The 27,061-nt window shown below is 36.4% G+C and overlaps 1 protein-coding gene across 3 annotated transcripts in view; it reads right to left on the minus strand.

Annotated features, from left to right (window-relative positions):
• Reln (reelin) overlaps nucleotides 1-27,061 on the minus strand; it is a 461,189-nt gene that overhangs the window by 191,057 nt on the left and 243,071 nt on the right. For all 3 annotated transcript variants that reach the window (XM_047560479.1, XM_047560477.1, XM_047560476.1), the window contains exons 9-10: nucleotides 8,033-8,129; nucleotides 5,315-5,555 (exon numbers count right to left, since the gene is read on the minus strand). In XM_047560479.1, the coding sequence (XP_047416435.1) occupies nucleotides 5,315-5,555; nucleotides 8,033-8,129 (338 nt within the window). The remainder of the gene's footprint in view (nucleotides 1-5,314; nucleotides 5,556-8,032; nucleotides 8,130-27,061) is intronic.

The following is a 27,061-nucleotide window of genomic DNA, read 5'->3' on the forward strand; positions in this document are numbered from 1 at the left end:
GAGGTATATATTCAGTGTAACACAAAGTTGAAATGGAATTCATTTAGCCACAGAATTGGTTGAAACCCCATGAAAATAGGTGGTACTACCCCATGTACTGAAGTAAGGTGATGGACCAACTTTAATGACCTGGCTAAAGGAGTGGTAAAATGGCTTAATGGTTCACTCACAATGAGGGTGTGCAAGCTTGAAGCTGACAGCAGGAAGCTGGACAGCAGAGAATCGATTTCATTAAAGAGTTTTTGGTGACCTGTGAGTCCCACTGATGGCCATGTGGGCCAGGGCAGCACCTCTTGTCACTTCAAGCCTGGTGCACAGGACATAAATGACACCATGTAGAGGGCAGGGTGAGTGTCCTGCAGAGGTGTGACCCAGTGCTGGAGCTGCTTGGCAGGTTCCTGGGTAACAAAAGGGCTATACTTAGAAGTAACTATTCTCCTGTCAATGAATTAAAGCTGAATGTCTACCATAGACCGGGCCTGGGCACATGCATACAAAAGGCCACCTAGGTGGTCTAAGATCCTGCCTTAAAGAGCTCCATGGAAGATAAGGAGCCCTCATTATTAAGAGATTGTATTTATTACAATCCAACCATAAAAGATGCTTGCATGACTTGCCTGAGAGATGCTTTGGGCGACTACAGGTGGGAGATCCCCAGCTTTGATAATGAATAGGAATGTTTCTAAAAAACCCATGGGTAGACTCAAGAAGGAGTCAGGCTCAGGGATCAAAAATGACAGTTCCCAATAATACCTGCCTCTTCTTCTTCCTCCAGACCCAGCCTGGGGGGTGGTCAAAGGCTAAAAGTAGTCAGAGGTGGTAAGGAGGAGGAGCTGCCTCTATTCCTACTGCATAGAACCTGATACGCAGGAGCAGAGGAACTGTGGGTAACACTTGGAGTTTGCACATTACAATGAACTGATCACATCTGATATTGAACTGAAGTTTTTTTTTTTCCTTTGGTGTATCAGCACTCTTGGAACCTATCCTAGTTTTTGTGCAAAGAGGGCAGGGATAAAAAAGCTGTCAAAATGAATATGGATAGCCACTGGAAATAGAATGGCATCATTTCCTATATCCAGTTCCCACTCCAACAAGTTCTGCTTGTTCATCCTAGTGGTGTGCTACAGAAGGGAGGAAGACATTCACACAAAACTTCACAGAGACAAACACATTTGAATGGAGCAGTTAAAGATGGAGAGGATGTACTAGGCAAAGAAAAAGGAAAGGTTAAAAAAAAATCTACAAAGAACAGGGAGTGTGACATTCTGTGTTGTGTTTGTGATGCTAGAGCAAAACTAGGCAGAGGATGAGATTGAAAGTTAAGCTGAAGGCCAGGGATGCAGCTCAGAGGTAAATCACTTGCCCAGCATGTGGGGGAACCCAGATTCAATCTCCACTACTACACACATACATAAAGGTTAGATTGACAAGGCCTTTGGATTATGTGCTAGGGAATTTGCTTTGTATTATCCAGGCCTATGCAGGAAGCTATCAAAGGTCTTGAGTATGGAGGTAACATAAAGTAATCTGCATAAGGAATGATACTGGAGTGTTCCTCAGGGGCATCCTTTTGGAAGATCCTTGGTTCCAACAGCCTTGTCAGGGAGTTGGTTACTATTAGACTTGATTTCTCTTTCTTCATAGTCCCACAGCCCCTACTGTATTAGATCTCCCTTGTGGGTTACTGCAAATGTCTCCTGCCTCCATAGGGGCATATTTTAATTCTTATACCTCCTTAAGTTCACTTTAGGTCAGCAGTCAATACCTGAGATGAACCAGTAACTACAATTTTGAAAATTAACAGTTACAGCATAAAAGAGAAGTGACCACACTTAGGTTGATCTCCTAAATTCTAATATGTGAAAAACCGTTCATCTAAAAGAAGAAACATATCATGCAGGGAACAAAAATGGAGTAATACCAAGAAACATGAGAAAAACAAGAATATTTTAACCTATAGCCAGACAATGATGGTGGAAAAATGCGCAGATAACTTAACAGGTTGGTGCTGGGAAGAAACACAGGGCAATCAGGAACCCTGTCAGTTTACATTCACTACTTGTAGAAGCAAAGCTATGTAGCAACTGAGAGCAAGAATTCTGAGATCAGATTGCTGGATTTGAATCCTGGACTTGCCACTGATGGGTGGTTTATTTTGGTACAATTATTCAACACTTCTATATTCTGTTTCCACTTTTGAAAAATGGAAAATATAGCACCTTCTTTAAGGTTTAAAAGAATCAATTATACAAGATAATATGTGTGCATATATATATTTCTGTGTATACATGAGTATACACATACACCTTGTATGTATGTGTGTCTGTGCATGTATGTGTATCTGGAGTAGTAAGTGACTAGAAGTATAAATACTCAATGAAAAGCAGCTGCTATTACTTAGCCAGATAGTTCTATTGGAGCTCAGAAATTTTTCCTTGAATGATTCCACTTTGTAAATACAGCACACTTTCTCAATTGCTGGTATACTTCTCTTTGATTTAGTTAAGATGAAAATATCTCAGAAAAGATGGATGAACACAGAAAATATAAAGTGTAGGTTGAACAAACACAATCTTCACAATTAACAATTCAAAATAAAGCAATGTTTAAATTACACTTTGTAATAAATAGGAATATGGAGATATGTTTTCTAATTGATTATATTTGGTTTTCCTCTTAGAGACCAGAAAGTAAAGGAACAATATTTGACAAATTACATGCAGTCTTAATAATTTTTATTTTTAAAGTTCTGACTCAGTTGGCAAAAGCAAGTTTCCATTCTGAGATTTTTGAATCAACATCAAAAGTAGGGGGGGTCATAAAAATGAGTTAAAAGAACAACTTCTTAAAATTTATCACTACATTTATTTGAAATTCTTTTAAAAAGAAACATCAGAGAAAAATTTCTCTCTGACAGCCAATTCAAAAGATAATAAAAATCATTACCACAATTATTTTTTTTCTTAGTAGACTTAGGTCACCTGGAAAATCTCAGCATGTGATTCTAAGCTCATGGAAAGCAAAAGTGTATTCTATCCAAAGTTGTAATTTAATTAAAATTACTACTGAAGCAAAACCACACTTCATGCATTCTTTATCATGGGTAGTACTAAAGTACATGCATTTAGAAACTGAATACCTAATTAGATTAGTATAATAGCTTGTAAAATGAGGCAGAAAAAGTACATTTATGCAATAAAGGCTACTGAGACAAAATGATGAGTAATCATCATGGGAAAAGGATGTGAATCCCAGGCCCTGAGGTTTCCTAGTTTTGAGTACTTGCTTGCCAATATTGAATGACAGCAGAAATCCCTCTTAATCAAGTGGCAGTGAGATTATACACAGGATACCTTGACAAAAGTTTATTTCTATACCCAAGCAAAAGGAAGGTGTGGACTCTTTTTAAAGGAGTCATGTTTTAGACTTTGTCTGAACAAATTTTCCTAAATTGAGCAAAGAGGATGTCTATTTCTAGTACTAGTTTGTTGGTATAATAATCTAATCAACTTGAAGTAAAATGACTAGGATTTGATTGTTTAAGGAAGAAGTTATTTGTGTAAGGAGAGTTGCTGTGTTAAGGGTTCACTAAATAATTTTCCATTTTTTTTCTAGTACGGAAATAAATTATTCAGAGGTGAGCATGTTATATCTTTATACTCTACTTGTTACTTTTCCTGTGATCTAACCCTCATCCAGCACAGGATTTTATTTTTACTTCAGTAAGCCACATTTAAAAAAAAATTCTCCAAGCTGTGTTTGCATTTATTTTCACATATTGGAAACTGGAAGGGTTCAGTTAAGGGTCTAATGACATTTTTCATATTGTTTCATTTTTTTACCCATTTCCTGGGCATTTAGTCCATGATTTCAATTACCATTCATAATTGCAAAATTTGGATCTTCTCTGTTTCTGGCCCATGCTTCCAACCTCCTATCAAATACTTCTTGCTTACCCTCAAATTATCAAGATCTTTATGTCCAAAGTGAATTCACCAATTTTTTGTGAACCTGTTCTTTCTCCTGTTTCCTGTTTCAGTGAATGATTCACTGTCCACCCAGCTGCTCAAACTTTGTCCTTGACATCTGTCACTCCCTCATCTTCTCAATCAGTCCCCAGTCTTCTTCACTCCCTTTTAAAAAAATCTCTAAAGTATTTCCTCCTTTCTCCCTACTTTTGGCCAACCATGATCTCCCACTCGACTACTCTTGTCAGCTCCTAATTGGGATCTCTACATGCACTTGCTCCTCTTTACATTCCATCCTCTATTTCAAAGGGGTATTTCAAAAGTCAAACTGATTTGGTTTTTATTTAAAGCACTTGAGTGATTATCACTTTCTGAATAAAGTTCAAGCTCCATAGCAGTTTAGAGGAACTTTGAGTCTTATCACTAGCCATATCTTCAGAATTACCTATCACAAATCTCAACTTAAAATATATTGGACTATTGTTTTCAACTTTTGCTCTGTGCTCTCACCTTCCAAACTGTCTTAGTTTGGGCTGCTATAACAGAGTGCTATAGATTGGGTAGTTGAAACAACAAATATTTGTTTTTCAATTCTGGAGGCTGAGAATTCTAAGACCAATGTGCTAGAAGATTTAGTATCTGGTAAGGGTCCACTTCCTGATTCTTGTAGTATTCCAAATGACGGAAAGAGGGCCAGCAAGCTCTTTGGGGTCTCTTTTATAGAGGCACTAATTCCATTCATATGGGTTTCACTTATGTGATTTAATGACCTATCAAGGGCTCTATCTCCTAACACCATCATAATGGGTGAGTATTTTAACATATTAATGTGGGGAGGCACAAATATTCAGTTCATAAGCCTTTCTGTATAAGATTTTCAATAGAAACACTATTCCTCCTATGTGACCACCACTCAATTACCCTTTAATCCCGCCTGGATTCCCTATACTCCTGGATAATCTCCCTAACATCTCACATCTGGATCTGGTACTATATGTTATACTCTCTCAGTACTGTAAACTTTGCCAGAAAATCATAACAATTAGGCTATTTTGTATTTGGATGTTGATACGTATACCTGCCTCCACTAAGTTGACAGCCACACAAAGCATTATCTGCCTTTTTGGCATTATGTTTTCTGGGTTCAGCCTAGTACATAGCATGATGGTCTTCAAAAACTGTTTATTAATAGTGATATTCCATCCTTAAAAGATATGGTAAAAGAATAAGAATATTAATTATTCATTTAATAGTGATTTGGTAAAATAGCTATCTTTGCATAATTTGGCTATTGAGACTTAGGTTTCAGAAGGAAGGCAAGTAATTAAAGAGCTCAATCAAACCTTGACTGTTGCTCCAGGGAAGAAGAGCCAGTTGCCTGTGTCCACTGGGTCAAGATTATCTTCTAAAATGACTTGTCTATGGGCTGAATTGATGACCAGGATGTTATCCAAGGCCCAGCAGGCTTCATACACTTCACCTACGCGGAGGTTTTCCTGCTTCCATTGAAACTGGACGCTCTCCCCTTTGGCATCTTCAGGAAGGTAGAGGATATGGATGATCGTGCTGACATTGGAAGGGGCTCTGGAATATATGGAGAGACACAGAGTTCAACAATATCCAATTTTTTCTAACTTATAGGTGAATTTGGTTTAAGATTGTAATTTCGTGATCTCAAAAACATATTCATTACAAATGAAATATAATTCCATCTCCCTTGAATATTTCAATATCTGTTATTTTAATTTTCATACTGATAGATGTTAAGTTAATATTAAAGGTCTTCAAGAGACTTACATTTAACACAAGGCAGGCACTAGGTATGTTCTGGTACTCTACTAAAAGAAAGTGGTACACACTGCCTTGTTAGGTAAAAAAATCCAAGCTGAGGTTTTGCACATGATAGATATTCAATCTAAAACAAGTAACTTACAAGAAAAAAAGGAGGAAGTGTAGAAAATGATGATCATAGTGTTGATTCTTATTTTGAAATTATGCACCAGTTAGAGGTCACTGTATAAAATATGTTTAATAATCAGTGTTTAGGTAATAATTATTTTATTTCTAACAACCACACACAGTTTTATATGTATAGTCAACAGGAAATGTGAGATTTGCAATGAGAATTAAAGGCACTTCTTTATAATTCTTTACAGTTTCATGTAGGTCAATCTTTAAAAATATGATATAATTTTTACATGATTTTTATATTCCATTTGTTAGAATCTAGATCCTTCTGCTATATAATAAAGTATTTTTATTAAACATTTTATTCTACCAAAGTAGAAATGTGCTGTAGTAAAAATGATCACCTTAGTCAAGATTAAAAATGATACTAAAATGCAAACTAGTGGTACCTTGGACGTGCTATAAATCAGTTTTGGAAGGACTAGAGAAAAGCCATATTTTTCACTCACCAATGAAGCACATATATATCTGTAGAATTGCCAGTGTAGGTTACAGATGGTGTTCCTTACCTTTGGGGGTAATCAATTCCCTTCTCTTTTAAAATATTTCATGATGACTATCTTTTTAGCTTCAAAAAGAATTTAAATTGATTAAGAGAAAATATCTTGGTTTTAGGTAGTGATTGGAAAATACTTTCATTTGGATTATCAATGGTAAGGGAAATTCCTGTTAATGAGTATGATGTTTTGGTACAGAGTCTAAAACCAAAAGTACCATTTAGTAAAAAAATTAATGGACTTAGCTGAATGTGATCTTTATATGTTGTAATTAAATGCAATTTCACTACATATCAGATCAAAAGCATATAGTCATTTTTTAGCAAGAAATAGGCACTATAATTTATTTAAGCTATGATATATAACATCCTAGAAAGAAAATGTGGAGATATAAAATTTCCAAAATTTATGCTGCCTTGCTTAAAGTCATTTACATAAATAAGTATTTAATATGAATGCAGCTTCATAACTACTAGAAAGTTGGAAAGAATAACAATATATTACAAAATTGGCATGGCATATTGGAGCTCAGATTGTACTAGGAAATTATAAATTATATTCTATCCTGTCACAGAGGGAGTGAGTTTATTAAAATCCATGAGTTAGAATCACCTCTCTCAGTTTTGATTAGACTGGAGCTCAGAAATGTAAAGTTTTTATTTATTTTTATTTTAAAAATACTGCTAGAAATGTTGTACAAATTGGTTCAATATTAAGACTATGAGCCTAATATTTATTTTTGTTCTCTAAATAAATTATAATTTTTTTGCATGAAAATAAAGTAAGAAAGACAGTTTATGGCAGAAAGCTGATGGAAAATGTACTACTTAAGTTATGCTAATTTAAGAACTAATCCAACCATAATAATCGCTTTATAAAATTTCAAGGTATTTTTTCCGTTAAATATCTTATACCTGAAATTAAGCATCCATTTTGGATTTTATTTTATGACTTAACTCTCCAGAGTGGTAAACATAGAGTTTTGCTAATTTAAGCAAATCTTTTAACATGGATGAGTTTCTCCTTTAAGCACCCTACCTCATTTTCTTTTCAAGGGATTTATTTTTAATAAAAAAAATGTAACATATGATTATAAGTTGCATCATAATTAGGCTAATAGAATTTTTAAATGGGCCTTAAGGGAGACAGAAGAGAAATGGCAGAACTAGAGATGAAATGCAAAGGCCCTGTGGCTATGAACTCCTTGTCATCACAGACTACACGGGAACTGGGCAGTCACCTAACAACCCCCCAGTCTTCTATAAGCCAGGCCAGAGTCAGGTTACCTACAGCAATGAAAGGTGATGTTATTTTATGGAGATACTATCATAATGGCTTCGATCCCAAATGTACTTTTGCCCAAAATAGTGTGACATAAGGAATATAGCCTGTAGGAAGTTCTGAGCAGAAAACAACTCTTGTTTCTCTTTCTCAAGTAGAATAGGTCATACTATGTGTGCTCACGTAATTCAACGTAATTAACAACCAGAGTGCCTTTAACCATGAAGAAAATGGCGGTGGTACTATGAAGGCAAACAGGGAAACAGAAATCCATTTACATCAGAATTTGTGAAAGTACTTTAAATTACAACAAACCTAATTTTCTCAAGCTGAATCCAGTCGGCAGTATTATTCTTGGAATAGGACACGATGATGCTGGGGTCTGAATAACTAAAGCGGCATGAACCAGACCCTGCAAACAGCAAGAACAACACATTTCAAAAATAAAACCCGTGTAATTACACATTATCTTCCTGATAAATATTTTTGATCATTTTCTAAATATTTAAACATTTATTTCCATCCTTTTGACTATGCTTAAATTTCCTGTAATCTGTTCTCATAAAAATTAATTGATAAATAAGTTTGGAAACCAGAAAGAAGGTAAAAAAGGTAAGTTGTGAATTTCTTTAGAGATACACAAACTATTAAATTAGATTTTTAATAAACAGTTCTAGGCTAAGAAATATCTAACTATTATAGAATGATTAATAATGTGATTATTGCTCTTGAAAGTTAGTATCAATGAACATAAATGGTGCGCAAGTCATTAAATTGAGGAACAAAACCACCATTCTCTTTCTGGGTTGCATATTGTCTAAATGATGACACAGTATGTGAGAAACTAACAGAAAGAAAATTCAAGTGCTACACAAATGAAAACTGATATTTCTCTGCTATAGCCCAGCATTAAATATTTGAAAGAGAGATATTATCTCCCCCTGCGAATATTTGGTGATTATTTCCCATTATTTTCAATATTAGAAATATGAACACTAAACAAAGTTTTAACACGGATTAAGAATTCTTTTTGTTCAATGAATTGATAAAATTAAAAAAATATTATGACTATAATGTCAAAGATCTCAGAAAAACTAAAATAGTCAGAAACATTTGCAGGGAGTTTCTTGTAACTAATACAATGAGATTTTTGATGTTACATTAAAAATAAATGAACCCAAAGAAAAGGAAATCATATGATTTCTGTTTAACTTTTTTCCTCCAGCTGGAGGAGCCTCGGTTTAGCACCTCTTGGCTGTTCTACACTGGCTGGGTTCAGGGTTCCACGCTTTCACAGACTCATTTATTTCAGTGGTATTTACTGAAAAACTAGCAAGTGTACAATTGCCAGGCTGGCGGTGTGCTAAAATGCCAAATAGTCGTGTTCCCAGATTCATTCTCATAGCTGCAAAGCAGGTGAAAAGGCATAAAAGAAAGGGGTATTCAAAGGAAAGCCACACAGCAACCCCGATCTCACATGGAAACCAACCTTATGCCACTGTAATCACTGCTAAACTACCTTTCAAGAGCAACTGCTTAAAACAAGTATCAAACCGTGTGGCTGGAAATGGAAATGAGGAGGATTTGTAGGACAAACTTCAACACAAACAAGAATGACATCTGGCAGAGAATCTGTTATTTCATGGGAAAGTTCAAATCAGCTGAAATTCGTTTACATGCTTTCTTTATTTATGGCTTATACACCCTAAATACTTAAGAGAAAATGTATAAGGTAAGTCTTTGAAAAAGGACAGAACTAATGATAACCAAAAATGTTCCTTACAGAATGCAATTTGTTTCAGATTATTTATAAATTGAGACGAGAAAGGGAAAGCTGAGATGTATCCAAATTTTTGTATCCAATACAGCCTGATGACAAATATAACCTTTCCTATGGATTTTCCTGCATTACCATTTCAATGTTTTGAAATTAATTTTGTAACTGTAAAACAAAAAGGCACTTGGCAGGTGACTCGTTTTTCCTCTGCCACTTAGTCATTAATTTTTTCATATTTAAAACATTAATATTTTTGAATCTATCTCCTTGCCAAGACTAAGACCCTCATTAGCTCTTGTCAGGTATCTGCAACTGTGATTAGTTAGTTGGGCTCCCTATCCCCAGCCTCACCTGTCTTCTCCCAGTACACTGTTTCCAGCATCTTTCTACAAATGAATTGAATCTTAGTACCTCTTTTTTATAATCCTTCAATAATTTCTCAACCCCTTAGGGATAAAGCGGCACTTCCACTGCCAGAGTGGTAAAGGCACACAGCTCCTAGAGATGGAATTTGTACTCTGAGGAGCAGAACTGGCTCTTAAAGTGTTCCTACACAAAAAGATAAAGAAGCAAAGAACTCCAACAGAAGGTGGGCACCTGGAAAACCATGACTGGGGTTTGGGGCACAAATGGCCAGTCAGGAGAGAGGCACTGCCCATGCTAAAGGCACTGAGGTGGTAGGTGGCCAGCTGGAAGAAGTACCCCCAGGGAAAGCACTCAGCTCTGGATATCTGCCTCACTCAGAGGCTGCTCACAAACTACCTTTCCAAATGGCACCAGTCCAATGGCTAACTCATTCCCCATTCCCAGAGTGTCACTGTATAACTGTATTTTTCCTCACATAAACCCTTCCAGATTGCAATCCTACTGCCACATGAATTACAATCAGCAGAGTAATATTTGCAGTTACTCAGACTGAATATGGTTGCCTAACCCTGTCTGAGGGAGAGGATGACAGAGTTAGTGATTGTTCACTCTTTTCTTGTGTGCCTAGGTGCCTAGTGCCACTTCTGACGCCCAGAACCCAGATGCTGTGTTTAGAACTATCACATTCCTCAAGGCACCCCTTATGGAACAAAGGGACAACTACAAGCAGGCACCACCTGTAACAGCCCTCTTTTTTTCCCTTCTTAAAGCAAGGATATTTAATTGCTAAATCTGAAAAGTAAAACCAGGAAGGAAAGACAACTCAAACGTCAAAAGCAAAATACCCTCTCATATGCAGCTCTGCTTCCCCTCCTCCAGATCACTTTCAATATAATACTTCACTCTACAGTAGCAATTTTGCAAGAACTTGAAGAATTGTTGGTGGAGGGAAGAAAATTGAGAATCATGGTTAACAGAATATGGTCTGAGAGGCACTGAGGGACTTAAAACTGGTCTAAAAATTCAAGTATTTTCTTTGGTTCTTTCAGACAAATGAGGAAAAGTTAATACACTTTCATTTTTACCCCCAATAAGGGTAAAAAAGTGGTTAAGGATTCGTGGTATTCCTAAATCAGTGAGCTTCCAAAGTTTACTGAGGACACCACACAGTCTAAGAAAGCTGGCTCCCATCAATGCTGCACACGATTATCACCAGGTTCAGCTGTTTGGGGGAGGACAGCATATTTTGTGTGGAATGTACATTACCAGTGTTCTTTCTAGTTAACCTTGGTTGTCAATTCTTGATTTCAAATTGGCTAATGCATTGATAAATGATAAACCATCATTTATAGTGACAGTCATTTACACTATTATTACTTAGTAATGTATAATGATACATATTTTTATCAACTTTTCTGGCTTATTATTATCTTATGGTTTGTCCTCTGATTTAGGACACATATGTACTACAATATAAAAACAAGCCATCGCCACTTGTGTAGATGTCTACACAAGATCCTGAAAGTGTCTTGTAGCAAACAACTCTTCCTACCTCACTGATGATAGCCTGAAGTTGTACTCCTGAATTTGTGCCTATGAATCTGTGCTATTTGAATCTGTGCTATCTGAATAATTTGCTTAGTATTATCAAATAGAATACTAGGTCATCCTTACAATTTCTCAGCATTGTAGTGTAAAATCAATAAGTAAGTTCATTCTTGTTAGGTTAATAAGAATATGTGTGTGTGTGTGTGTGTGTGTGTATTTAAGAAAAATAGAACATGCAGATAATAATGACTTCATTTTTTCACCCACGAATGGTAAATGTAGATTTATCATACTCTGTCCATCAATATCAGCACTTCTGCCTTCATCCTGTTCCAGGAGACTTATTCCTTCTATCTTACTTGAAACTTTTTACCTTTTGACTAATATCTCTGTGTACCCTGTCTACCTTCCAGCCCTCAGCCTCTGGCAACTACTACTCTCCTCCCTACTAGACTTATATTGTTTTAATGCCTGTCTCCTTTCTTAACTACATTGCCCCCTTTGAAGATCTTACCAACTTTCAAGGCTTTAAATAACATCTATAACAGGTATTATGTCTCCCATGAAATTCACACTTACAGATCCAACTGCTACTGGACATTTGACAATTAGTAAGTTAAAATTAGACCTATTTATTGGTTTTCCACCCCTGCCCCATATTCTTTTGTCTTTTCAATTCAAATGAGACCACTCTAACAAATAAACATAAAAGCAAGTTGCATATAAACATATGAGCAAGTAAACAAAAACCTAAGATGCTTTTATGTTTCATAAGAACTCTAACAAAGTTGCAACTTTTTAGATAACTGTTTCTCTAAATTGTAATGTGAGAGATGAATGAGAAAATCTTTAGTGGTAGGTGATTCTTCTAATATATCTATGGTCTTAAACAGATCTTACTTACTTTTTCTAATACGAGAGAAAGCTACATGATAATGAATTCAATGTTTATCAGCAGTACTGATCATTCTATGATTTTTACTTCACTTTTTAGAGTGAAATTCCCTTTGACATAAGATCTCCCAGCAGGGCAGTGTGTGTGGAGTGGAGGCAAGCAGCCAGGCTTACAATCTGGGGTTTGACACTTCTTAGCTGTGTGCCTTTGGGCTAATCACTTACTCTTCCTGTGGCCCACTTTCCACATTTGTAAAATGTGAGAAATAACAACAATCACTTCATAGAACTGTTGTGAAGATTAAGGAGTTAACACATGAACGGGATCCAGAAAACAGTTCTTGGTCTATTTAATATATTTTAGCTATGATTCAGTATTTTTGTTGGTAATTTCCACAAACCCAGAGTGCAGGGGACTCGAACCCGGGAGGCAGGCACTCTACGAGATGGGCTATATGGCCTGCACTGTGATTCAGTATTTTAAATTTAATTTTATCTTAAAAAAAAAAAAGAGGAGGAAATGCCTAACCACATTGACTCAGGGGCTGAGAATTAATGCTTATCAAATAACTACAGCACATTTTTCCCCATAGTTTCTTTCTTCCTCTCTTATATAGTCTTCCTCTGTGGTTAATTACTCTAGTAGTATGTTTTGATTCCTTGCTTATTATTTTTGGTTTGTCTATTACAGATTTTTGCTTTGTGGTTATCATGAGGCTTACAAAAACACCTTTTGATTATAACAAGCTATTTTGAAATGATAGCAACTTAACATGATCGAAAATATAAGAACAAACAAATATAAAAAACAAAAGAGCAAGAGAAAATGCTAGTTGTAATAGAAGTCCCATAGACTGGGCACTGGAGCTGTTCCAGAGGCTCCATTCACAGGCTGGCCTGGGGGTCATTAGGATTTGACCAGTGTTAGCTGTCACCAGACTGGCATTATTTCCAGGACAAAATCTTGTTTCTATTCCCTCTACTCCCCACAGTAATGGGGCTGTGCACGATAAGCTGCCCATGGATGGGTAGTGTTGGTGAAGGCAGTCCCTTGTCCATCTGGGCTGATGTTAAGCTGGGTCACATTTGGGTCTCATGGTTATAAAAACCTGAAGAGTCTCGGGGGTGGCACAGGGCCCGGGCTACATCTGGCAGTGATATAGGCCAAAACACTAGTCTGTCCCACTGGTCAGAGGTCTCTGGTGCTGGGGCAGTTCTAGAGTCCCGTCAGCAAGGACTGGCCTGGTGATAGTTGTGCTGCCCCAAGGTTTGGGGGACAGGTGGTAGAAACAGTCCCTTGTCCTCCAAAGCTGACCCTAAACTGGGTTGCACCTGCGTCTCAAAGCTGAAGTGGCCTGCACAGTCTTGTGGGGAGGGTGGGTATGTCCCAGACCTTCTCCAGGGCTGGAAGTGATGCACCTGAAATTAAGAGTCTGTCCCACCAGTGCACAGGTCTCTCTGCCTGATGGTGGGGCAGGTCTAGGGCCTCATCTTTGAGCTCTGATTTGTGTATAGGGTCTTTGGTTTCCAGAAGACCTGGCACAGCAGCTTCAAGACAAAACCCTATGCTAGTTTTCCTGCCTTGTACCCCAACATGTGATTTTTACTCCCTGCTCTGAGCTGAGGTTGGAGGAGGGGTGGTGGAGACTATCAGCCACCTGCCTTACAGAGTTCCAGCAGCAAGGTTCATGGACATCAATCTGACAGGAGAGGTTGTGGGGCTTTGTCCAGCAGTAAGTAGCAGGCTTGGTGTTAGGTTTCAAGCTTAAAGGTTGGACTCAATATTTTCTCCTTCCCCTAAGTTGGAGGCTCTTCTTTCCATTCTGAGCTACTTGGAGTTGCCAGACATCTCTTTCCTTCCTTGTTTTGTTACTCTGAAAGTAGGCACTGTGGCCTCGCCTGATTTCCTTAGCTATGTGAAGGTGGTTTGGTGTGTGAATAGCTGATCAACTTTGTGTGTCTGTGGGGAGACAGTGACCAGAGGCTCTTACTCAGCTGCCGTCTTGTTCCACCTCTGATAAACACCCCTATAATTCCTTGTACTTTGGGTTACTTCCCTACTCTTTAGTGGTAATGCTGTAAGTTCAATAAGGAAACACAAGATGAGACTCCAATGAGAAGTCTACTTGTTTGTTACCTATTTGCTAGTAAGTATTAGTGGATGAGGAAAAGAGTCTACTTGTAAAAAAATGTCTTAAGTTTATAATCGAAGAGAGACATATATTTCATAAGGTCTACACAATTGCTAGAGTGGAATAAAAGTTTGATTTTGCAGTTCCTGGTATCCAAAGAATACAAAATATATGATCAGTTAGAATTTCAATAGTACTCATCAAGAAAAAAATTCCAGGGCTGGGGTTGTGGCTCAGTGGTAGAACAACTGCCTAGCAGGCATGGCGCCATGGGTTTGATCCTCAGCACCACATAAAAATAAAATAAAGGTATTGTGTCCAACTACAACTAAATCAAAATATATATTTTTAAAAAATTCCAGTAACTCAAGAGAATGAATATAGGTATGAACTACTGTATTCATACCTATAAGTATGAATGTATACCTATAAGTAGGTAGGTACTACTGTATACATTCGCCCTGTATAAATAAGAAACTGAGGCAAAGAGGAAAAGAAATCTACTTGAGGCCATACCCACTACAAAAGGGATATTCAGAACTGGACAGACCAGAACCTGTACTTTCAATGATTTCACTATTCTTTCAGATGTGCAAAGCATCTACTCTTCTTTCTTTCATTTGCCTTTCTTTTAAAGAGTGCTATGTTCTCATGGTCAGAATATATTGGGACAGGTTTCTGTGGTTCCTGCTTCTACTCAGGCTCATGACATATGGCCATAATGGCCTTGTTCTTGATAAAGAGAGAAAAACCTAAAGAACTGGACCACCTTTAAACACCCTGCTAGTTATCATCTCAGCTCTCCAGTTTCACCACAGGAGAAGACTATAGTGAAACTATACCAAGAAGAAATACCATGTTCACTTGAACATCACTTCCTCTGCAAATTCCCAGTCCATTCTTCTTCCTTCCCTGCCCCAATAGCCAGTCACCTGATCCCGAATTTTCTTTAAATCTGTAACATTCCTTTATTCCACCATCACCTCCTTAGACCATCTCTTACCCAGATCAATGTGGTAACTTCCTACTGGACTCAGAACAAATTAATAAAAGATTAACCTTCTAAAGATAATTCCATATTATTCATTTGCTTAAAAATCTATGGAAAGTTTATTTTTAATAATAGTTGCATTCCCCCCCCCCAAATGGAATGTATCAATGTTTCCCAACTCAGATAATTTTAATTATGGGAAAAGTGTTAATCTGCTATGATATTACAGTCAGGATTAAGTTTAAGACACCATGTTAATCCACATTTGTATCCTAATTAACAAATTCTGTTAATGGCTTGCAAATCTATTTCTGAAATAAGCATTTTAACATAAAGAAATAATTAAGATTTATAAGTACAAAATAGTAGCCAGTGCTTCTTATTATAAAATGAGGGACTAAAAAGAGAGGCAAAGGTTCTTTCAATATGGTTATTTTCTTTTACTGTTAGAGAGATTCAACACTAAAACTCTATAAAAGTTTTTATTGTAAACTAGGTTTTATCTATGAACCACTGTACTCAGTTTAAAATTACAACTGAAATAGCTATTAACTTTAACCTCTGGTTCTATTTTAATAGTACTGTTTCTAGTATAATTTAGAAAAAATAGATAAGTAACTTTTTTCTTTTATTATAGGAAGCTCAGGCACAATGATCAATCAATCAATCACTTAATCAATGAGTCAACCAACTATGAAAAGTATACTTAATGTCAGGATGATGTGTGAACTCAAAAGTCTAGTTACTTTCTTGTGGTTCAGTCTCACTTATTTTGACTTTGGCTGTCATTCAAGAAAAGCTAGGGAAAACAGACCCAGAATATCCCTCCCCACTTCAGCTCTTATGGGGGTTCTTCCTTCTGCTGGGCTTGCTCTCTTGCACAGTTCAGGCCTCTGCTCAATGGTTACAAGCTCAGAGGCCTTACCCAGCCACCTTTAGTAAAATGCTACCCACATCACTCAATGGCCCCTGATTCATTTTCTTCATTCCCCTTATTACTCCCTGACATATTCATTTGTTTGATGGCTGATTCCTTTCACCAGAATGTCAGCTCTGCCAGAGCAAGGATTTTATTTTGCAAATCCTGTTTTCTAAGTGCCTTGAAAGCTGCTCATGCAGAAAAGGAGCTCAATGAACTGCTGAATGTTGATTTAGTCAGTTAAACTCTAGGAAGAGAATCTTTTGGAAATATACAAATAACCCTGTTGTTATTAATATCTGCTCATTTGCAGCCCATCTTTCCTGCAGGAGAGGGAGCTGTGATGGATAACCTCCGTTTACTAGCATGGAAACTGATGCTCTTCTCAGAAAAGCCAGAGGGGCAGCACATTTTCTTCTCTCACACTGTACTGAGGACTGTCTGGGTCACAATGTTCCATGGTTCCACTGATGTTGCATTTGTTTCTGTATTTAATATCTTTCTCTGGTGGTAAAATAAGTTATATAAGTATAAATTAAGTACAGTTGGTTAAGTAAATATATGGCAACTACTTTCATATTTCTTGGGGGACTACCTTAACTAAAACAGACAACATAATAACCATGCAAAATGCATCCTTCCTTAACCTGTCATCCTTTATGAGCACTTAGGACACAGTGGGAAGTTATTAAAAAGATCATGAAGATGAACACTCTTATTTTATAAATGAGTTGCCAGGGGTAGACACAGGCTCCACCACTCACACAGGGTTATGTGGATAGTTCAGTTGGCAGAGACTCCATCCAGGGCTTTTTCCCTTTCTGCATTTATACCAACTGCAAAAATGGTTTGTCAGTGTATATGAGTAATAAAGTCTGATCCTGTAGATTATTCTGCAAGTTTTTTTTTTTAATTCCTGGCTTCAAATACCTATACTGAATGAGAAGCATTATTTTACATTAAAGATGATTACTTATTATAAATCAGAACATTAATTACAGCAGCATATAGAAATTTCCATGGTCCTTGTTTGATAACTGAGATAGGCAAAAGCGGTTGAATATTAAATAAAGGGAAGGCATTAGGATGTGACTGGAATTTGAGAGGGAAAATTGAGACAACTTGCAGGAGGGTGTGAACAAAGTAAGGAAGTGATAATAAGTTTATGGTCAGAAAGTAAACAAATGTATCGATGCAACACAGATGAATGCTCAATTCCAACATTTAGTGTAGACAGAAGCCAATTTATGATGAAGTTGAAGGAGATTAAGCTTCAGGACCCTGACTTGTATGAGCACTTTCCAAGGCCTTGGGAAAATTCTAGCAATGTGTTTGCCTGATTATGTTTTATAATAGGTGCAGTTGGTTAAGGTACTGTGCCCACTCTGCTCCCTCATCCCATTCCCTTACATCAGGCAGTGTCGAGATGGTCCTGGCTGCTTTGGGAATTCAGCTAAGGAAGGGCTGAGTTGGAGATATATTTATTTTGGATTGATGTGACATGGCTCTGCAGATCACAACATGGAAAGAGCTACTAGAAACTCCTGCCACCGACTGTGCTGACGCACCCAGCATCATGACTCGAAGACAATGACACACTGTTTAGTGAGTGACGTCAATTCAAAGAGCAGTTCAGTTAGTCACTGAACAAGGAAATTCAAAACACTTTGAAGTCTAAACAAGACAGAGATTTTTTTCCAATTTGAAAATGATCCCCAAAATCTAAACGACATTATCAATGAAGGAGTTGGATGGTAAAATATTAAACAAAGAATATTAAATGTAGAAAATAAACTCTAAACCCCAAGCTTTCTATTCTTTCTGCAGAAAATATCAGAAAATTGTTGGCATAGGGAGAAACAGTTTAAGAGTATACAGAAGAAAGAATGTGAGAAAAAATTTTACAGGGCATTTTAGGCTGTTAAAAAAGATGTTTTATTTCTTAATTTTGTGATGTTTGTGGTATTTTCAGCTTTCTTAAAATCTGTAATTTATTGTGATTTCTTTTCTCTTTCTAAACAAATATTCACACTTGTGCCTTATTTTGAATGTGTGACTTTGTGTTATTTTCCTTAGAGTGACCCTAACCCAGTGGATGCAAATACCTGGATCCATCCCCGGACAGACAAGCAATACATGTATTCCTATATGTCAAGTATGTCTTAAGTCAAAAGTCCCAGAACACAGGAATCCACACTACAAACTTCATTTTCTACTTTGCTTCTCATGAACTGATCAATCAATAAACATGTTTTAATGATGGGACAACAATGAAGAATGAGAATGCATATGTTAAATAGCTAGATGCAGTCATTCCACAATGTATACATACAATAAAATATCAAGATGTATATGGTAAATACATACAATTACTATTATTATTATTATTATTAGTAGTAGTACTGGGGATTGAACCTAGGGATGCTCTATCACTGAGATACATCCCCAGCCCTTTTTATATTTTATTTTGAGATGTGCTCTCACTAAATTACACAGGTTGGCCTCAAATTTGTGATCCTCCTGCTTCAGCCGCCCTAGTCTCTGGGATTATAGGTGTGGTGCTGGTGCACCTGACTACATACAATTTTATCTGTCAATTTAAAATAAATAAATATATAAGTATTTGTTGAATGAAATGAAATTCTGATGAAATTTATGATCTTTTCTTCATTATTACTTAAGGTAGGTTTGACTCAATTAAAATATTCTTATAAAGAAATGAATCATATTACCATTGAATCAGGATTGATAAAATGACTGTTAAGTAATTGTACCCACAAGAAACATGACATTCACTTTTGGAGAGTGCTGGTGATGAAACTGAATAAAACCTTGCACTGATCCTCGTGAACCTCAGGGGGTTAACAAAAGCTGGAGCGGACCTATGACTCCTGGGACTGCTTCTGGATGCTTCTGAGCACTGTTGGCTGTAGAGTACTAGAGAGCTATCAGAGTTGATACACAAGCACATGAAACAGTAGTAATTATGTACTTAAGTACATCAAAAATCTATTCTGTGTATGAAAGCTTATTTGCCATAATATATGTGTACAGAGGAGTTTGTGAATTCCTCCTAGAGGAGCCAGGGGTATAGAGTTTTTGTCTGGTATGTGTAAGGCTCTGGGTTCAATGCTCCAGCACTAAAAAAAAAAAAAAAAAATTACAAATACCTCCTAGAGCTAGGAAGTTCACAAAATCTACAAATAAACTTCTTTCTTTGGTGGTTGACATAAAAATAAATTACTTTAAAAATAGCTTGATTTTGTATAAAATCAAGTCTATTTAAAAAAATATAAATATTAATAACTTCTAATAAAATTTGAAGAGTTACTCCCTTCATTGGAATAATAGCCATACAGCCATAATCTCTTGAGGTTAGACAAACTCCAGAATTCAAATGATGTATGTTAATTCATACATTTCAAAAAGGTTATATGGAGCAAATGCTATATACTATGCTGTACCCTCAACAAAGTCTGGGCAACTCTCTAATCAGATACATTAATGTTTCTGCAGTTAAATGCATGAAGATCCACATACTTAGGTAGTAGAAATAAGGATTAATATAGGCTTAAATCATTACAAGTCAGGTCTTGCTGCCAAATGAATTCAGGTCATGTCAGACTTTGCCATCACATAAGTTGAAAAAAAAAAAAAAACTTGGATTTTTCTGAGTTCTTTTGTACTCTGGAATTATATATTAGGGACTGCAAATCTGTATCCCTAATAGTCCCCTCTATTCCTTTTTACTTTTAGAGTGGAAGGATAAATCAATTGGCATTTAGTCTCTTAAGGCCTGGGTATTTTTTTATTTTTATTTTTTATTTTTTGGTTATGCCCTTTTCCACTAATCCCAGGACTTTCCAAAGTAAATCAGAGCAGAACACAATAGAAGGAGCTATTGTCCTCTTGGGGACTGGTAGTGGTTGCTGTGAGTAGCCTTCTTCCCCAAAGTTCTGCCTTAAAAACAATCCGCCTCTCCAAATGTAGCACAGAACCACAGGAGGAGGAGAGAAGTGATCTCAGGAATTGATAGATGGGGAAGAACACTGCCAGAAATCATGCCTCCAGATAGCATAACAGGGCCCATAAATACCCAGGCTCAAGGAGTGTCTGCACAGAAGCCTGTGGAGGATTCTTATAGCAGGAGTGCTGCTGCTGCCATTACTCAACCCTCAGGCCTCAGAGACTCGCAGGGTCTAGGAGTTGCATGTAAACAACAGCATTTGATATAGAAACATCATAAAGTTTTGGAAATGGATGCAATCTGGCTGCTCACAACTCCTTGCTATGACTGGAGCAAATCTTAGCAGGATCAACACACCCCTTCATCTTTTCAAGATAGATAAATGGAGGACTGGACCATTAACCTGAGGTTGTAGTGTGTGGAAAGTGAAAGAGATGAATAGGGAACTTTGTGGGGGCAGTGTGTTTATAAAGCTAAATGCTAGGGCTAGCTAGGAACATGCTCAGTGGCAGAGCACCCTTGGGTTCTATTCCCAGTTCTCAAAGAAAAAAATAAAGAAAAAGCTAAACACCGTCACTCCCAGGAGATTTTATACATTACTCTTAAGTTAAGGTGAAAAATATGAAAACTGTGATGAACAACATAATGATGATAGTATAATAAAAAATTCCAGCAATTTTTTGTTTGTTTGGGTTTTTTTTTGCTAAGATTGATTTTTGAGGCAGGTATTCACTAGGGAGATCTAGGAGAGGATAATCTCACTATACCCCAAATCATCAAGGAACACAGTAAAAGCTTATTTGTGATTTTGCAATTCTTCAAAAGAATTCTGTCCCAGTCAAGACCATTATTATCCAGATATCAATATTTTGATAATTCTACAAATGTCTGCTCACATATTTCACTGAAAGCAGCTGTACATATTTATTCTTCCTATAATAACAACAATGTAGAACAGTGATTTTTATTTCCTTTGATTTTTATTTCCTTCTTTACTGATTCTGCCAGGAAAATCCTAAGAGCATTAGTTTACTTGGCCTATGGCACCAAATCAATCTATTGTAAATAATTATCTTAAAAATATGGGAAGTCTAGAAGTACTAACTAATGAAGAGTACCTAAAATATGACTTCCAGTTTTAAGCAGACAATGCTGTAATTTCCAGGACAGTTGGTTTAATAATAATTTTTAGTTATCATGTTCATGTTATTCTTCTCATATTATACAAAATCTATACTACATAAGATTTTATGTATCTATGCAGATTGTTTTATAATGTAATATATTTCCATAAATTTCCATTAATTCATAAAATTTATAAAAATATAATTTGGTTTGTTCTATAGTAGTGATCACTGTAGTAGTGATCTTGTCTTAACACCTGTTCAAAGCAAAATATTCTTTCTTTTATCTTACTGTACATAGATCATCTATAGCGTACTTTAGAATGCTGAGTTCAAGGCAAAGAGAAAAAAATCTACCTGGAAAAATGAGAACTTTTTCCTAAATAGGCTATTTTACCAATTCTCAAATCATGGGTAAAATAAAGGCATGAGAAATGGCTACATAAGAAAAGCTGTTCTTGGCTGGTCCAACAGTCTCCCCCAGCTCCTGGGAGGCATGACCTTGGCTGCTGTGCCCCGTGCCTGATGGGGCGTACACAACCTACCATGCATGGTGGCTTCTGGCTCTCTTGTAATACAGGTTCGATCTGGTGTACTGCGCCTTGGTTAAATTCACGGGCCTTGGCCAAAGGGGCAGCAGTTTGATTCATGGGTAAAAAGCCAGGCAGGAAAAAATGGTTACTGTATCAGATAATGCTTTGTGGCAGCCCAGGCAGGAAGTGTCCTGGGACTTCTCAGTCCCAAATGACATGGATGGGAATTGTGACTGAAAAGATTCTACAGATATTACTTTAATTAAGAATTATTCCATTGAGGAAATCCTCAAAATTCTCTTGGCTCTATCAAGAACAAAGGAATTCAATTTTGGTAAAATATGATCAACAAAGTTGAGATAAATCATTATTTTAATAGTAGAAATTACTAATTTGGAGAAATGACATGTCCAAAATCTTCGGTCATTCTGAATTACCAAGTGAACAACTATTTAAAGATGAACATCTAGAGTTTATGTCTGTATCTCTGTCTTGTTCACTAAAAATGCCCCTGGGGAAATTTAGCATGTTTGTAACTGAGGAAACATTTTTGAAGGACAGTGTTGTTAGAGGAGCTATTATGTGGAAGAGAAATTTCCACTTTAAGCATCTACTAAAGACCGATACAAAGAAGTAAGAGGTCAAATAAAGTAGAATAAAATCAATGTCTCCTCAAAAACATTCTGAATTGATACTAAAAACATGCTTTCTTTAAACCTGGAAGAACTCTTTCATAAATTGTAGTAGGGTCAGGTTTTGAAAGCAACCGTTCTTCACCTTCTATTTTATATTTATTTTAAAAATGAAGTTACTACAGAGTAATAATTTCTGTTTTGACTGACTTTATCAGTACACGGGCTATTTGATTTGCAGACCCCTTTTCTGCAAATCAACACTGTAACACTGTGTGATTTATTGAACTTAATATTTTGTCCCTTAGTCACTTTTCTGGCTGAAATGCTCAAACCTCATTAGGGGATGTCTTCCAGTTTATGACAGATGGACAATGACCACAGGATATAAAATGAACAGCTGTCCTCTTCCTCTTTGTGCCTTTCTTCGTTCCAGTCCTAACCCTCTTCCTCATTTCCAAAATATTTGTATTTCTTCATTGTCTTAATTCCTCTGATCACAAGGAAGAGAGAGATCAATTCTCTCCCAATTTACAGAATGCCAAGCCATCATCCAACAACTTTGAGGTGTCCCTTCTTTGCAAGCTACTTTCTAAGCCTAAACTAGAAAACTTTTGCCAGAGCCATGTTGGGGAAATACACGGGAGAGCAATGTAAGATGTGTCAGGCTTTGCCAGGTGCCTGCCAGGCAGCCCTTTCCCCAAGGCCCACATCACCTATGCCTGAGTGCTCAAGCCTGGCCCAGTTTTCAGAAGGCCTAATCCCCACTCAGCAGCAAGTGTTGAGTACCTCACCTGCCCCACCCAGGCATTACCGTCCTTGTTGCCCTCTGGCTCTGACCTTGTCCCCAGTTCTTAGAATGGCCCTTGCCTAGTTATTCCTGCAGGGTGCCATCCCCCAAACCTTCACTCTGAGTGGCCCTTCTGGGATGGTACCATGCCTGCTCTATCCGTCTCCCTCCTAAATGATGAAGTCCTGCCTTTAGACCTCCCTCTCATCTGCATTTCCAATAAGCTGCACTTTGTCCTGTGTGCTCTGCATCCCTTAATTATCATTGAAGTTTACTGCCTTACTTGGTTTCTTCTCACACATAGACTTGCCCCACCTATTTGATAATACATTTTTCCTAAGTTTTATTTTGTTTTTAATCGACACATAATGAATGTACATATTTGCGGAGTACAATTTGATACTTCTATGCATCATGCAATGATCCTCATAATAAATTTCTTAAAAGTTGGGGCAGTGTCTTAGGGTTTGCTTTCTGTACAGTGAATGCAGGTACATCATGTTATATATAATACACTTCCTAAAGATCTGTCTGATAGAAAGGTCCTTGATTAATTAATAAGAAAGTGGAAATTGCTGGCTTACATTAAGTTCTAGTGTTGCCCAAGGATTTCATTCAGCATATTCCCTTGCATTAATGGGTAAGTACTCAGTACCAATGTGGAGCAGCACAGTAACCTATGAATTTAATTTAATTTGACTTGTATTTATTTAGTTCTAATTGGGGTCAAAATTTTTCCAAAGAGAGATACATGTACATCCTTTAGCCTTCAAGGAATGTCTAAGCTATAAATGGTAAAGGTGGATGCATGGAAATGGCCAGTATATAAGTCAAAGCAGAATGAAGTAGGTGTCCTAAAATAGGTTCAGAGGTGGTGAGGGTTTGGAGACATCAGGTTGGGGCAATGAAATGAGTTTTCATGAAGAAGTGGCATTAGAGAGACAATTTGGTCTATATTGATGATCTATTTCTTCTCAATCTGTATTTTATTGCTGTATCCCTTCTTCTACAACAGCCCCTAATAAATACTAGCAGAAAGTATTTATGAATGAATTACTGATATTTATTTTTTAAATCTCATCAGATGAGTCACAAATTGAATATTTCAAGAGAAAGGGAGTAATGTTACTTTCAAATGTTCATTTTAATTCATATAAGGACTTTAAAATTATCAGTTCTAATAATTCAGAAGAACTTAACAATTAATTTAAAACAATTTTCCAGAATCTATGCTTAGTAGAATTTTATAGCATTTCAGAATATTCCCTTTTATTACTTTCAATGAGATTTAATTCTTTGGGGTAAAGTGGATTTGAAATGTGTGTATATGTGTGTGTGTGTGTGTGTGTGTGTGTGTGTGTGTGTATTTTTCAAATCCTACACTTATATATGTATTTATATTATATATAATGAATATATTTCATTTAAATTCATCTTTTAAAACATATATTCTATAGAAAATATTCAACCCTGGTTTGAAGAGGGAGGATACCCTAAATTATGAGTTTCACATATATTTCTTTATTTATTAAATTTAGATAACAGAAATTTCATATATAAATATTTCAGGTTTTTTGGATGTTAAAATAGATCTTTGAAGATCTAAAAATCAAGTCTTAAATATTATTTTAATATATTTTAGATCTAAGATTCTTTTACTAAAATAAAAAGTATATTTAACCTCATAAGCATAGACATTAACTTGGTCATTATATTTTCTGAACTTCTGTTTTTTATTTATATTTGTTTCAAGTTCATGCCACTGGAGATTTTGTTAGTCTGATACAGGTTCCATGTGTTAGAAGAGGTTTTACTATTTCATAATAAATCCCCCAAGGTCTTATTTACCAAGGAGAGTGACTCTTGAAAAAAACGAGAATCTAATTTGAAATATATTTCAGTAAGTTCATGGAGGAAATGAACAATAATTCACACTGCAGTGTGGAGGGCTTGATTTCTCCTCCTCCTGAATTACCTGCTCTAAAAGAGTTGAGAGAGCTTCTCCACCAAATCAAGGTCTGAGTAATTAATATGTTTCTGAATTAGGCTGAAAGGAAAAACAAAGTGTTTCTCTTATGCTGCATAAAATAAAAAATCTCTTAAAAGTGGATTTTATTCTTCATATCTATTTCAGAAAAATAATATCAGATCTCTTTTACACAAAAATCTTTCAATTCAGCTCAGGCTACCTCTAAATTTGTAATTTTCAAGTTTTAAGTTTTCAAAATATGCTCATATAAAATGAGTAAGCCCTCATTTATGTCAGAGTTTCTGCAGCACATACAGTATAGAAAGAGAACAATTCAGGTCTAAGAACACTTTTATATCTTAATATGTAAAGAGAATGCATTTATGCTTTAATAACTTTCCTCTGTGTTGAGACTATAAAATCAAACAAAAAGGTAATGAAACACACACACACACACACACACACACACACACACACCCCTCTTCCCCACAAAAACTCTCTACAAATCCTTAGGGTATTCATAAGTAAAAGCAAAGGGGAAAAAATGTACTAACTGTACTAATTATAAACAAATAATAGATTCTGGTTATTTAAATAATTCCATATTGACGAACATATGGGCATGTATTTCTGTCTACTTGATTCACTAAAAATAGTTCATAGGCGATTCTGTTTCCTACTGGGTCCATCTTTTCCCTTGACTAATGTCCTCAGATTGCCTACCCCTAACTCACTTTTGTCATGAAATGTCTGCATCACACCAATTTAGCATTTAGCTTCATAGTGTTATGATACATTGTAATGGTCACTTGTCACTCTGGAAATAAATATTTATAGCATCTACTTGTTGTGAGTTCTTGGGTTAGGGACTGAGGATACCATGATGGACAAGACAGATCTGCCTCCCAAGCCACACTATTTGTTCTTCATAATGCCTGTTTTCAAATGCTTTATCTTTTATGAATTCTGTTCATCTGAAGAAAGAGTTGGCAAAATTGAACAAGCATATATGGTAAGTTTTTCAAGAGTGACTTGATGCAGGATTATATCAAAGAAGTAACAAGTCCACTCCTAACATTGTACTTATTTTTCTTAAGATTTAATTTTATCGTTACCTGACTCTTAAGAGACCCTTTGCAGACCTCTATCAAATAAGTTGAACAAAGTACAAAATTCTATAATTTAAATAAGTTAAATTAGTTAAAAATCTCACTTAGCCCCTTATTAAGTACATTAAAACTACCAGCTGATACAGATTACCTTCTCAGACCCAATTTTATGTGACATTGTTTATAGTCACAAGGGTCAGTCCTTCTGGTCTAACAGGGCTCTCCTGTTCTCCTCCAGTAAGTTGCTTTGTTCACTCCATCTCCTCACCTGGAAAACCTTTCTCTGTTTTTTCAAGTGCTCCGGTTGTTGGTTTTCAGAGACACCCCTTACTAGGAAGACTCCCTGAATTGACCAGCCTATAGGACCTAATTGAACCCTAGCAGGACCTAATTGAACCCTAGCACCCTGAAATCAGCACACACTTCCCACCCATTTATAACCACCTGGCCTTGTCCAGAGTTCACACTCCTTGTGTATCTAGTGCCTTCTACTACACTAATGCTGAAAAACTATGATAAAAATATTATCTTCTCACTTTTTTTTCTTACTACAGTTAAGTTAGCTAAAGACAATGCTGAATAAATTTTCAATA

Source organism: Sciurus carolinensis, chromosome 8, assembly GCF_902686445.1.
Source record: "Sciurus carolinensis chromosome 8, mSciCar1.2, whole genome shotgun sequence".
Lineage (NCBI taxonomy): Eukaryota > Metazoa > Chordata > Mammalia > Rodentia > Sciuridae > Sciurus > Sciurus carolinensis.